The sequence below is a fragment of the Planococcus citri genome, chromosome 1 (genome assembly GCF_950023065.1).
Source record: "Planococcus citri chromosome 1, ihPlaCitr1.1, whole genome shotgun sequence".
Lineage (NCBI taxonomy): Eukaryota > Metazoa > Arthropoda > Insecta > Hemiptera > Pseudococcidae > Planococcus > Planococcus citri.
Genome location: NC_088677.1, coordinates 5697155 through 5711048, shown reverse-complemented (window position 1 = coordinate 5711048; position 13894 = coordinate 5697155). Strand labels below are relative to the sequence as shown.

The following is a 13894-nucleotide window of genomic DNA, read 5'->3' as shown; positions in this document are numbered from 1 at the left end:
GAAGTCGTTGGAGGATCCAAAATGACTTTTTCTCGTCAGTAGTCTAGTTAACAGCGCGAATTCTGGACTTTCAACTCAATTTGATGAAGTTTTGTGAAAATTTCCAGTTTCCAAAATCTACTGGAGGCTCCGGGAATTTTCAAAAAGTCGCTGGAGGATTCAAAATGAATTGAAATCGCCAGCAGTCGATTTGACAGCGTGAATTTTGGATTTCCTACTCCATTTGACATTTGATGAAATTTTGTGAAAATTTGAAGTTTCAAAAATCTGCTGGAGGCTCCAGAACTGTTCAACACGGTTTGAAACCGTTTCCAATCGATTTGGTGGGTCAAAAATAAGGCATATCCCAAATTTCAGCTTCCAATGTCAATTTGGTAAGATTTTGATTTTTTCCCTCATTTTTAACTAACTTCGATTTTTTAAAATTCACCAAAAATTTAAAAATGCACCTTCATTATTTGAAATTTTGGATAGAATTTCGTTGTCCCGAAGGATCGGCGGGGAAGGGGGGGGTGCAATAATTCTTATCGGAATATGCCGAACTATATTTGGTTTTTTTTTTTTTTTAGTCGCACCAACTCCAGAAATGTGAATTATTAAAAAAAAAAAAAAAACAATTGGAAAGTGCAATAATAGATTAGGTACATTGATCCCATAAACACAAATACGTGTACGTACAAGCCGACGAAATAGACCAAAAATAACACCTTCGCACACCTTAACATCTACCAGTCTCCACTTTACTCTCCTACGAACACATTTCATAAATCAATCAACACGTAAAATATAAGTACCCATAATATATCTAACGAATAGAACACCACCAGCATGGCCAGGTCGATAGGTAAACCTACGTGAAAAAAAAATCGCGCATACGTTTCGCTCGTGTAGCAAAAAATTAAAGCTCCTGGAAACGCGTATGAAAAGCAAATCCTTCCGGATGAATTATTACACGTATTTAGCTATATAATAACAACGTCGAGGATTTAGAAATACACGCACATTTTTTAAATCCATCTATCAACCAATTCCAAGTGGATAGGATGGCTATATTTTGTGTAAACGGATCAAGAATCCAAAGGAATTTATACCGGTGCGAGATTCAAAGAGGTGGGAAAAAAATTTACGTAATTAAAAATTGCGAAATTTAATATTTCATGTAATTTTCATGGGAGCATGAGCCCGAGCCTTGTTTCATTATCATTACCTTAAGAAAGTTGTAGTATTGATCGAGTGTACTCATTTTCAACTAGAGAAGAAAATCTCCTCGCCATTAAAACGACGAATGAATGTGAAGACAGCCTCGAACTGAAAACATAAGGGAGTAAGAGAATTTCCTAAAATACCTCGTCGAAGATATCGAGAATTCGAGCCCGCCAAAACTGACCAATAAGTACAAGATAGGTCTCCAGATATTACCACAAAAACATCCCAATTTCCTTTCGCGTAGAATTATATCATCTAAACGTTTCCTTATTTCGTAATAATCTGCTATACGGTTATTGCCTCAGCTCACTGGTCGATCATTCCACTACTTTACAGATACCTACTTCGAATAAATAGGCACCTACCCTTAATAAGTTTAATTTTTTCTTCGACTCTGTTTGCAAAAATACCTAAGTTAAGAAAATTCGAATATTTTTTTCAAAACAAGGCTATTAAAGCGCGAGATTTCCTTTGCGTAGGCTGAACTGTAGGGTCTGCGGTATTTTCTTTTTCTATTTATTTTAGTGTTTTTTTTTTTCTTTCTTTGTCAATGTCTCGGTCGATATGAATCATATTTACGTACACGTAGCCTCGGGAAATGAATAAATTAAAGAATATATATACCGGGTACCATATAAAAACATCGATACGACAGTTTTATTGCTCCACAAACGGCCAACTACGAGTATGTATTTTTTTATTCGACGAGAACGAAATCTAAATACAACATTATTCGAAAGCTGCGATGCGATAATTTCGAATGAAAACAAATTCTTCATTTTGAAGTTTATCAGATTGCAAGATTGGGAGCATATGTGGCCCATCTAGCCGAAGCGACAAAAAAATATTCGCCTGAAGATTTTTTACTCCATCGTAATTTTTTGATATTTGCCTGAAATTTACGTGTTTTGAGCGAATATTGCGTTATGGATTTTTACTCGTATGACGGTTTTATTATTTCGATAAGAATTGGAAAGATTAGAATATCGAAATGAAAAATTTCGAAGATGTCAAAATCATCAATTTCGAAGGGGAAAATAAAAATTAATTTTTTTTTTTTTGGTGTTTGTAATTACTTAATTCACCCGTCGCGTGAGATTTAAATCGAGCTGTTAAGGTCAAGTTTCTTAATTAGGTCTAAGAATTTTTTAATTTCGGAAGGGTCGTGTTGGTATTTTTGACCCATCTGTAAGCAAAGATTGAATTTTTTGTATTCTGATAAGAGTTCAAGATAATTTTGTTTTATTACTAGTGGAGAGTGGCTATTTTTTGGGTAGTTAATAAGTTGTGTATTGACTTGAGGAGGCCTGAGGGCTAAGGGGGATATGATATTGGTTGTTGGATGAGTGTTTTAGGATTGATTTGAAGACCATTCAACATTGTGATGAAATTAGAAATGGGTCCTTCTATATGATCAAAATATTGGGGGTTGGGAGTTTTGGAGTGGATGGGAAGGGTTGGTGGATGCATTTGAGATGAATTTGTTTGTTATGAGAGTTCTTCTAAAATCTGAGGGTAATTCTGCTGCTTCACAATAAAGGCTATCTATTGGAGAGGAATAGAGGGCTCCTAAACAAATCCATAGTCCGGCATATGACAATAGGAGTAATTGCACCATCCCCCTCCCTCCACCGCGTCGGTCCTCCGGGACAACTTTTTTCTTAAAGGGGACATCCTAAGCAACATTTTAAAGCAAACTTGCCAAAAAAAAAAGTTGGCCTTACTTACAAAATGGCGGTCATTTTGATTGACAGGTCAGCCGAAATCGCAGACTTTGCGTTTTAACATAGTACTTGAACGAACTTTTTCAAAATTTACAAAGGTAGATCGAAAAATCATGCAAAAATTTACCACCTGTCAAAATTTCAAGTGCTAAAGTGCGTTTTTCGATTTTTGGTGAATTTTTGAAAATCCAATTTAGGCCAAAAATGAGGGAAAAAATCAAAATTTTACCAAATTGACAAAGAAAACTGAAATTTGGGATATACCCTATTTTTGACATGCCAAATCGATTGGAAACGGTTTCAACCCGTTTTGAGCAGTTCTGGAACCTCCAGCAGATTTTTGAAACTCGAAATTCCCACAAAATTCCATCAAATTGGAGTTGTAAAGCTAAAATTTATTCTAAAAACTAATTTCAATACGCTACGAAGTACTGCAGGTGAATTTCAAGTCGTTTTGGATCCTCCAGCGACTTTTTGAAAATTCCTGAAGCCTCCAGCAGATTTTTGAAACTTTGAATTTTCACAAAATCTCATCAAATGGAGATGGAAATCTTAAATTTACTCTACATTCCAATTTTAACACCCTCTGAAGACGACTTCAGGTGGGCACAAGTAATTTTGGAGCATCCAACGACTTTTTTGAAAATTGTTGGAGCCTCCAGTAGATTTGAGAAACTTGAAATTTCCCCAAAATATCATCAAACTAAGATGGAGAGTCGAAATTCATTCTGCAAACTAATTTCAATACGCTATGAAGTTGACTGCTGGTGAATTTCAAGTCGTTTTGGAGCCTCCAGCAACTTTTTGAAAGGTTGTATGACGTTTTGTTGGAAAATTGAAATTTCCTAAAAGTAGCTGGAAGCTTCAAAACCATTTGAAACCACCATGCAGTCTGCGAAGTAAATTTCAGCTTGCCAACTCCATTTGATAAATTAATGTTGGGGAAATTTCAAGTTTCAAAAATCTACTGGAGGCTCCGATAATTTTCAAAAAAGTTCCTGGAGGCTCTAAAACGACTTGAAATTCACCAGCAGTCAACTTCATGGCGTATTGAAATTAGTTTGCAGAATGAATTTCGACTCTCCATCTTAGTTTGATGATATTTTGGGGAAATTTCAAGTTTCACAAATCTACTGGAGGCTCCAACAATTTTCAAAAAAGTCGTTGGATGCTCCAAAATTACTTGTGCCCACCTGAAGTCGTCTTCAGAGGGTGTTAAAATTGGAATGTAGAGTAAATTTAAGATTTCCATCTCCATTTGATGAAATTTTGTGAAAATTCAAAGTTTCAAAAATCTGCTGGAGGCTTCAGGAATTTTCAAAAAGTCGCTGGAGGATCCAAAACGACTTGAAATTCACCTGCAGTACTTCGTAGCGTATTGAAATTAGTTTTTAGAATAAATTTTAGCTTTACAACTCCAATTTGATGGAATTTTGTGGGAATTTCGAGTTTCAAAAATCTGCTGGAGGTTCCAGAACTGCTCAAAACGGGTTGAAACCGTTTCCAATCGATTTGGCATGTCAAAAATAGGGTATATCCCAAATTTCAGTTTTCTTTGTCAATTTGGTAAAATTTTGATTTTTTCCCTCATTTTTGGCCTAAATTGGATTTTCAAAAATTCACCAAAAATCGAAAAACGCACTTTAGCACTTGAAATTTTGACAGGTGGTAAATTTTTGCATGATTTTTCGATCTATCTTTGTAAATTTTGAAAAAGTTCGTTCAAGTACTATGTTAAAACGCAAAGTCTGCGATTTCGGCTGACCTGTCAATCAAAATGACCGCCATTTTGTAAGTAAGGCCAACTTTTTTTTTTGGCAAGTTTGCTTTAATATGTTCCTTAGGATGTCTGCTTTAAGAAAAAAGTTGTCCCGGAGGATCGGCGGGGGGGGGGGTGCAATTACTCCTATTGTCATATGCCGGACTATTAGGGCTGAATTTTGAATTGTTTTTAGGATATTAGAAGTCTTATTTGAGATATTTGCAAAACATGGGCTTCCATACTCAATTTTACTGCAAATTAGAGATTTATACGAGTGAAGTAGGAGTTTGCGAGATGGATTATACTTGGTGTTTTTGATCATTTTCAACAGATTTTGGCGTTTCATGATAATTATCTGATTTTACTTTTAGAAAATGAGGAGTCCAATTTAGTTTTCTATCAAAAGTTAAGCCAAGAAATTTAGTAGTGGTTTTGAATTCTAAACAGTGTCCTTTGAAGTTGAGAATGAGATCTGGAGGGATCTCATTTTTTTTTTTGGTGAAAAGTATACATATTGGGTTTTTGACTCAGAGAAGGTTAGACCATTAGAATCGGCCCATGACTCAATTTTTTCAAGGGTTTCTTGGATTACTTGAAGAGCTGGTTGAATATTATTTGAATGAAAGGAAATGTTTGTATCATCAGCAAAATTCTCAGAGAAATTGGTCTAGAAACAACATTGGAAATGTCATCAATCAAAAGTATAAATAAGACTGTGCTCAGAACTGAACCTTGGGGGACCCCATTTTCAATTTCAAAAAATTTTGAGTATGTATTGTTAACTCTCTCTCTAAAAGTACGGTTTGTTAAGAAATTCTGAATAAAGTAGGCCAAATGTCCTCTAATTCGAATGGAATGTAATTTTTGGAGAATTTTATAACGCCAGGCTTTATCAAATGCCTTTTCAAGATCAAAAAAGACTGAAAGAAAACTTTCTTTATTCTGGAAGGCCGGACTAATTTCTTTTTGGAGACTAAACAGGTGGTCTAGGGTAGATCTTTTCTTTCTGAAACCACTTTGATAAATGCTAAAAGAGTTTGAGGAATCAATATACCAATTATAAGACGTTTAATAACCATTTTTTCAAGTATTTTGCAAGGAACTGAAGTTAAGGAGATGGGGCAATAACCAGATGCCAGATTTGGGTTTTTATCAGGTTTTAATATTGGAATGATTGTTGCAATTTTCCACAATTTTGGGAAGGAATCAGAAGTCCAAATTTTGTTATATAATTGAAGTAAAAATCTCCTTTCCAGTGTCTGAAAGGTACTTCAACTTGTGAGGGTGAATTACATCAGGTCCAGGGGATGAATCTTTCATGTTGTAGTTTAGACAATGATTTAGCTCATCAAGAGAGAAAAGAGAGTTGTATAGTTCTAGATTTTGAGATGAAAAGTCTAAGGGGGTGGATTCTATTTGTGTATTTAGTGTTTGGAAAGCAGAGCTATAAGAGGCAGTTACAGAAGCTTTTGCAAAGGATCTAGCTAAGGTGTTTGCAATGTCATCTATTGAGTTTATTTCAGTGTTGCCATCTACTAAATAGGGTATTTCAGTAGGCATATAACTTCCTTTAAGGATTTAAATTAAATTTTTGTACGATCCTAGAATTTCATTTAGACTGATTTCAGTCATGCTCCCCTCCCCCCTTCAAACCAAACACAAATTCTTCGAAATTGAAATTTCAATTACAGGCTATCGAAATCTGAGAAAATAATTCATATTTCCTTAGAACAAAACAAAACAAACAAAACGAAATACACTCGACAAATTACTAAATGAAAAATATCTACGATATTATTCTCAGGCACAAAAACCTCATTTGCAAAACAACACACAATTGGTAAATAAAAACAACACATGTATGCACGAGCTATACTCTTTTTTCAGACCACAATCACACACACACACATTGGTTTAAAATGAAATTTCATATCAATTTCAACCGAGCAAGTTTTTAAAAGGCACGGCGAAAACGAGACACAATTTAGCAAATAATTTATGTTCGAAGGTTTTCAAAACAAGCGCTATAATTCGTTCAACGACACACAGCAAAATATATAAGAAAAGGTTTCATAAAAATGTCAACGTTTGAACATTTTTTGAAAAAGAATTGCGGCTTCGGCGCTCAGATGGCAGAAAATTAACGATATACACGGGTAAGATTTACGTATACCTCGAATCTTCATCCTTGTATGAGGCAACGCTGCAAACCGCATTTCGATCGAGTTCGAAAGGTTGAAGTATCTGTTGTAGAAAGTTAGACGAGGTTTTTCGAAATGAAGGATGCGAATTATTATTGAAAAAATATTTTAAAACAGATTTTCTAGATGAAATAGTCAACAATATGATAAGAAATTGGATAAATTGAATTTGACTTTGAAAATTCGCGAACTTTTTTTAGTCTACAGTGTTACTAAGAAAAAGTGCTCCAGAAACTTACTTTTTTGCGCTTTTTGGAATAGCTCTCAGCCCTCCGCTCCCCCCCCCCACCTCATCTCACCAACAACCCTCACGAAATTTCTTTTGTGAAATTCGAAATCATGCAACCAATTGAAATTAGTTAAAACTTTACGAGAAATTCAAATAACTCGATAAAAATGCATTTGGAGCATTTTTGAGAAATTTCGGGCATGATTTTCAGTACTTTTGAAAAATGTCACACGACCCATCGAAGTGAGTTGATGAAATAGTTTACGAAATTCGAATATTTCAACGGAAATGTATTTTGGGCATTTTTTAATGAATTTGAAGTCCAAGATTGGGGTCATTTAAGCTTTTTTGAGGAATTTTGAGGCCATGATTTTCGACATTTTTGAAAAATGACTTACGACCCATCAAAATGAGTTGAAATTTCTCGAGGAATAATTCTAATACTCCGATAAAAATGTATTTTGGAAATTTTTGAAAAGTTATAAGCTCAAAGTTAGGTCATGGTTTTTGGAATTTTAGAAGAAAAAAATCGTGTAAGTAATCGATTAAATTGAGTTAAAATTTCACGAGAAATTCATGTATTCCAAAGCGAATGCACTCTCAGTATTTTTGAGGAATTTCAGCTCAACATTTGGCCACGATGAAAAATGTCATATGACCCACAGTGACTCCAATGGCGAAAAAAGGTGCGCATGGCGTTTTACAACAAAACTATGACCATATCAAGAGTAATTATTTCGTAGTAATTTTCAACGAGAATTCGAATCCGATGCTCTTTTTTTCGCCAGACCGCTGGAGGGGAAGGGGGTGGTACCAAAATTAAATTTTGTATAAATGAAACAAAAATCGAGTGATATGTCAAAATGTAGGTTTTTTGGATCGAGGAACACGAATCTAAGGTCTTTTTTTCCCTCAGACCCCTTGGGGCTCTTGGGGAGGTGTTACAAAAATCAAATTTTCAAAAATGAAAAAAATCGAGTGATGTGTTAAAATATAGGTTTTTTGGGTCGAGAAATACAAATCTGAGGTCTTTTTCCCCCTCAGACCCCATGAAGGCCATTAAAGGGGGAGGGGGGGGTGCTACCAAAATCAAATTTTGTAAAAATAAAAAAAAAATCAAGTGATATGTTAAAATATAGATTTCTTGGATCGAGAAACACGAATCTAAGGTCCTTATTTCCCTCAGGCCTCTTGGGGCACTTGGGGAGGTGCTACCAAAATCAAATTTTGTAAAAATAAAAAAATCAAGTGATATGTTAAAATATAGGTTTTTTGGATCGAGAAATACAAATCTGAGGTCTTTTTTCCCTCTCAGACCCAATGAAGGCCCTTGGAGGGGGGGGGGGTGCTATCAAAATCAAATTTTGTAAAAATAAAAAAAATCAAGTGATATGTTAAAATATAGATTTCTTGGATCGAGAAACACGAATCCAAGGTCCTTATTTCCCTCAGGCTCCTTGGGGCCCTTGGGGAGGTGCTACAAAAATCAAATTTTCAAAAATGAAAAAAATCGAGTGATATGTCAAAATATAGGTTTTTTGGGTCGAGAAATACAAATCTGAGGTCTTTCCCCCCCTAAGACCCCATGAAGGCTCTTGGGGGGGGTGCTACCAAAATCAAATTTTCAAAAATGAAAAAAATTGAGTGATGTGTTAAAATATAGGTTTTTTGGGTTGAGAAACACGAATCTGAGGTCTTTTTTTCCCTCAGACCCCTCGAGGCCCCTTGAGGAGGTGCTACCGAAATCAAATTTTGTAAATATGGAAAAAATTTGAGTGATAAGTCAAAATGTAGGTTTTTTGGGTCAAGAAACACGAATCTGAAGTCTTTTTTTGATTCAGCCTTTAGGGGAGGTGCTATCGAATTCAAAAGACAATATATCTCAAGAATGATGGCACATTTCCAAGGGCCCCCGAGGGGTCTGAGGGAAAAAAGGACCTCAGATTCGTGTTCCTTGACCCAAAAAACCTACATTTTAACATATCACTCGATTTTTTTCGTTTTTACAAAATTTGATTTTGGTACGACCCCTCCCTCCACAAGGGGTCTGGCGTGAAGAAGAGCATCGGATTCGAATTCCTCGTTGAAAATTACTACGAAATCACTACTTTAAACTCTTGATATGGTCATAGTTTTGTTGTAATACGCCGAAATTTGTTAAAATTCTAAATTCCGATAAAAATGTATCTTGAGCATTTTTGAAAAGTTCGACCTCAAAATTATTGGTTCATGATTTTCGGAATTTTAGAAAAAATATCATGTGACCAATCAAATTGAATTAAAATTTCGCGAGAAATTCAAATCTTTCAAGAAAAATGCATTTTGAGTATATTTTCGTGGAACTTTGCGGTCAAAATATGATCTTTTTTTACTGCTGTTTTGACTTTTGACCAAAACAAACGATTTTTTCACAGCAAAAAAAGCAAAAATTTGTAAAATAATTCAAAATTATCAAAAACTGATCGCTAGTATAAAAACCTTATCATTGATAAAAATTGTCCAAATTTAGCAAAAATTTGCGAGAAATATTCTTAAATTTGTGTTTGGATTTTTGAAAATTATCCAGAAAGGACGAAATTTTTATAAAATTGAACAGCTGTAGCAATGGAAAACATTGCAAATATATTAAATAAATTCGAGAGAAGTTGAAAGTTTGAGTTCAAAAAAAAAAAAAAATATGAAGAAAACACATCGCTAGTTGATGAAAAAAATTACACCAATGAGCATGCGAATCCAATAATTTGAAAAAATAATTATCTAATTAAATTTTGGAATCAAAATTTTTAATTAGGATACAAAAGACCAGAAAAAAATTAAATCGAGAAAAGAATCAGGTAGATCATTTTGCAAGCCACAATCTCGTTCATGTGAGCCAAAGTCAATTTTGGTGTTGGTGTTTATGGCACTTTTTAAAAAACTGGAATTCCTAAAATATGCCTGAGGACTTCAAACTGACTTTGAAACCGCCTTCAATCAATCCACCATGTTGAAATTGAGGTGTAGAGTAACTTTTAGATTTACAAAACTCCATTGAATGGAATTTTGTGGAGATTGCGTTATGAGAAATCTTCGATTCGAACGGTTGAAAATAGTAGATAGGATAAGAGTCCCAAATTCAGCTCGTAATCTTTTTCATATCAAAGACTTTCGATTGGTTTAGCTATCTACTTATTATTTATTTTGATAATTCGGTTTCTATCGCATCACGCTTCAATTTTTTTTAAAACGCCAGTTTGTAGCAGTAAATTATGAACTCAGAAATGAAAATAAGTGCCTACGTGGAACCTTCGTGTTCTGTCTGTCTTTTTACAAGTTGAAATATTTGATTCAACCTTACCCTCGAGTCTCACCGCCATGAGATATTTATCCGTAAAGATGTTAATCATGATCTTAGTTTTGTAAGTATCTATTTTTATATGTTTGCATTTCTTGAATTTTTATACTACATATTTTGCATGTTTCTGAGCTTCCCAATCACGAGACCCCCCTCTCCAATTACAGGGTAAGCAGAGAAAGTTGAAAAAAATGGTCTTGAAAACCTGGAAAAGTTAGGTAAAATGACCTGCCAAAAAAAATAACAGGCACCCTGTAGAACTACATGAATTTCCAAGTTCTCTACTTGTACCTACTTATAGTTTTCTGAATCCCTCCTCTCCATTTAGCTCTCATGTAGTGTGCTAATGATTGATTTTGTAACCGTACCTCATTAATTTACACTTCCTCTATTATGCATATCTTGTAACTTACATTGTATTGATTTCTCGTAGAACCACTGGTTGCATACTGTCAAGTAATGCTAACCGTTCCCCGTCGCCTGGAATGTCTGTGTCACCAAATAACATAGGAAGAACGGAGCTTCCTTCTGATTACGATACTTGGTGGAGTATTCAAGAAGGGAAGAAAATTTATGTTGATAAAACCAAATTCCTGTCCCTGCATCAATTTCAATCTGGTCTTAATTTCCTACGCAGACCACCTGGATTTGGTACGAGTATGTTTTTGCAAATGATAGCCAGCTTTTACAAAGGTGAAAAGCACTACTTCAATGGTACAAGCGTTCATCAATACGGTAACACGCGTTCGAAAAATGGTTCGTGGATCCGATATCCAGTAATCCACATAAACTTCGATTCCATTCCCATCCAGTATAGTAAAAATTTAACCCTACGTGAAATTATGCGTGATATATATAATCGAACAGATTTAATGCTGAGGAATATAGCTACAATAACTTATGAAATAGATATCCCCAAATGGTTCGAGACTGACACCATTACATTAAGTGATCTGATTTCTCTTCTACATGGTAAATTTCACCTCCCTGTTGTCATCTTGATCGACAAATACGATAGTATAATCAAAAAAGTTAGGTCAAATTTGGACAGAAATTTCACAGAATGTTTCCAGGCAGATTTGGAACAGTTCTACTCGCAAATCAAAGCCGCTCACAGTACGTACGAGGTCAAATTGGCATTGGTGACTGGTGTACATCCGTTTGATATCAATACATCGGAACTAGGTGCAAATAATATCGTAGATATATCGTGGGATTCTGAATTCGCAACGTGTATTGGCTTCACAAAAGATGAAATAGAGACCACGTTTAAATCGGAAATATCTGACTTCGCGGCTCATCTGAAAACTACACCGGATGATATTACGAATCAATTGAAATACTGGTATGGCGGATACAGTTTCTCTGAAAAGGATACACTAAATGAGAAAAATATCGTTTACAATCCTATCTCCGTGTTGAATGCGTTGAAGAAGTTCAAGTTCGATTTGTACTGGGTGAATAAGACTGCCAACGCCGATGTCATTGCGAAAAAAATGAATTCACTTTATTATTCCTTCGATGAATTGAAAAATTACAGATTGCATCACAGTTTCGATTTGAATCCTAGAAAAAGATATAATCCGATAATGCAGGATGAAATTCCGGTCCCAGAAATGATGCTACAAACGGGGTATTTAAAACTCGTTTCTTATACCTACCACCCCCACTCAGGAGACCTGGTAGTACTAAATTACCCGAATTGGGAAATTGAAACCGGTTTGAACAGGTCGTTACATCTTGCAGCAGCTTGTAAAAATCCCTAGCGACGTGATGTGTAAAATGAACTAAGTATTTTATTTCTGTCTACCCCTGGTGTGCTTGATTATGGAGAACCCTTGGACACCCAGTCACATCTGAAAGTACGCCGGAAAACTGATTTCCATTTTGGGAATAGAGCTTACAAGGGAACCTCTTGAGGTGTCCGCCTCCGATTTGAACGGAACCGAGATTTTTCGAAAGAGCATGGTCTAAAACCCCCAAAACCAAATTTTCAGCTGCCCAACTTCATATCTTGATACTTGGCGAACGTTTGAAAATTCAAAATTGACTGTTTTTGGTGATTTATCTACATATACTTTTTTCAAAAAAGTACGTACATGATCAGTAAAAATGATCAAAATGAATCCGAAAACTTATATTAATTTTCCAAATGCAAATTTCGCCCATTTCCAGCCATTCTGGGGCCTCCCTTCAATTTTTTGATATTTTTATTATGAAAAAGGCTGGTCAAAAAACCACTCTTGAAGTGTCCCCTCCAGAATCGGCTCAAATGTGGATAAACTCGTTAAACAGGTCGAGCATTACACACAACTCGATTTTTAGCTGCCCAAGTTCAAATCCACGCCTTCTGAAGCAAATTGAAAATTCTGGAGAAATTGAAAAATCGCGCTGGAGCCTCCAAAATGTCTGGTAATGGCGAAATTCGCCCTCGTGGGGTTAGTTTATGACAAAATACTCCGATTCGCGAAAATGTCAAAAATTTTCTCGCAAACGGGAAATTTTTGATTTTTTGAATTTTTTATTTTGAAAAACGGCTGGTCAAAAAACCACTCTTGAGGTGTCCCCCTCCAGAATCGGCTCAAATGTGGATAAATTCGTTGAACAGGTCGAGCATAACACACAACTCGATTTTCAGCTGCCCAACTTCATATTAACGTCTTCTGGAGCAAATTAAGAATTCTGGAGATATTGAAAAATCGTGCTGGAGGCTCCACAATGGCTGGAAATGGCGAAATTTGGATTTGGAAAATTAATATCAGTTTTAGGATTTATTTTGATCATTTTTACTGATCATGTACGTACTTTTTTGAAAAACGTATAAATCACCACAAAAACATCGAGATATGAAGTCGGGCAGCTAAAAATTTGGTTTTGGGAGTCTTAGACCATACTCTTTCAAAAAATCGTGGTCCAGTTCAAATCGGAGGCGGACACCTCAAGAGGTTTCCTCGTTAGACAAATACCCCCTCAATCTCCTGTATGCTCTCCTAACCCTTAAAACTACCTATGCTGTAAATTAAAAATGTTCTTTTTTTGAAGTTTTATTTTCATTTTTTTGTCAATTCCGACAAAGCAAAACACTCAGTTAGGTGAATATTAAAAGAACGTGATACCGACAAAACTGATAATTGAAAGCAAATCTTCGACTTGAACCATAACGAGAAAGGGGCAGGGGGCTCAGCATGCTCGACAATGCTGAAAATTTGAGTAGATACCTAATGAATGGAAAAAAATTGTAATTTTCTGATGAATTGTAAAGGAGGAGTTTCAATAAGGCCATATGTTTTGGCAGTAGACAATTATCAACTGGATCACCCGTAAAATTAATATTTTAGATGATGATGTTATATCTAGTAGATTTTTCTTGTTATTGCCATCAGATGGTCTGAAGCTGACATGCTATCAGCCCACCAGGCTAGGAAATTGTATTGATAA

General features: G+C 35.4%; 2 protein-coding genes across 3 annotated transcripts in view; one reads left to right on the top strand and one right to left on the bottom strand.

The window, feature by feature from the left end:
* Positions 1–13894, bottom strand: part of wake (wide awake) — a 492350-nt gene that overhangs the window by 459651 nt on the left and 18805 nt on the right. The window lies entirely within an intron of this gene.
* LOC135845834 (uncharacterized protein in vnfD 5'region-like) lies at positions 10309–13497 on the top strand. The gene is made up of 2 exons (XM_065364682.1): positions 10309–10520; positions 10890–13497. Exons 1-2 carry the CDS (start codon positions 10477–10479, stop codon positions 12220–12222), a joined length of 1377 nt encoding a protein of 458 aa, XP_065220754.1. The 5' UTR covers positions 10309–10476; the 3' UTR covers positions 12223–13497.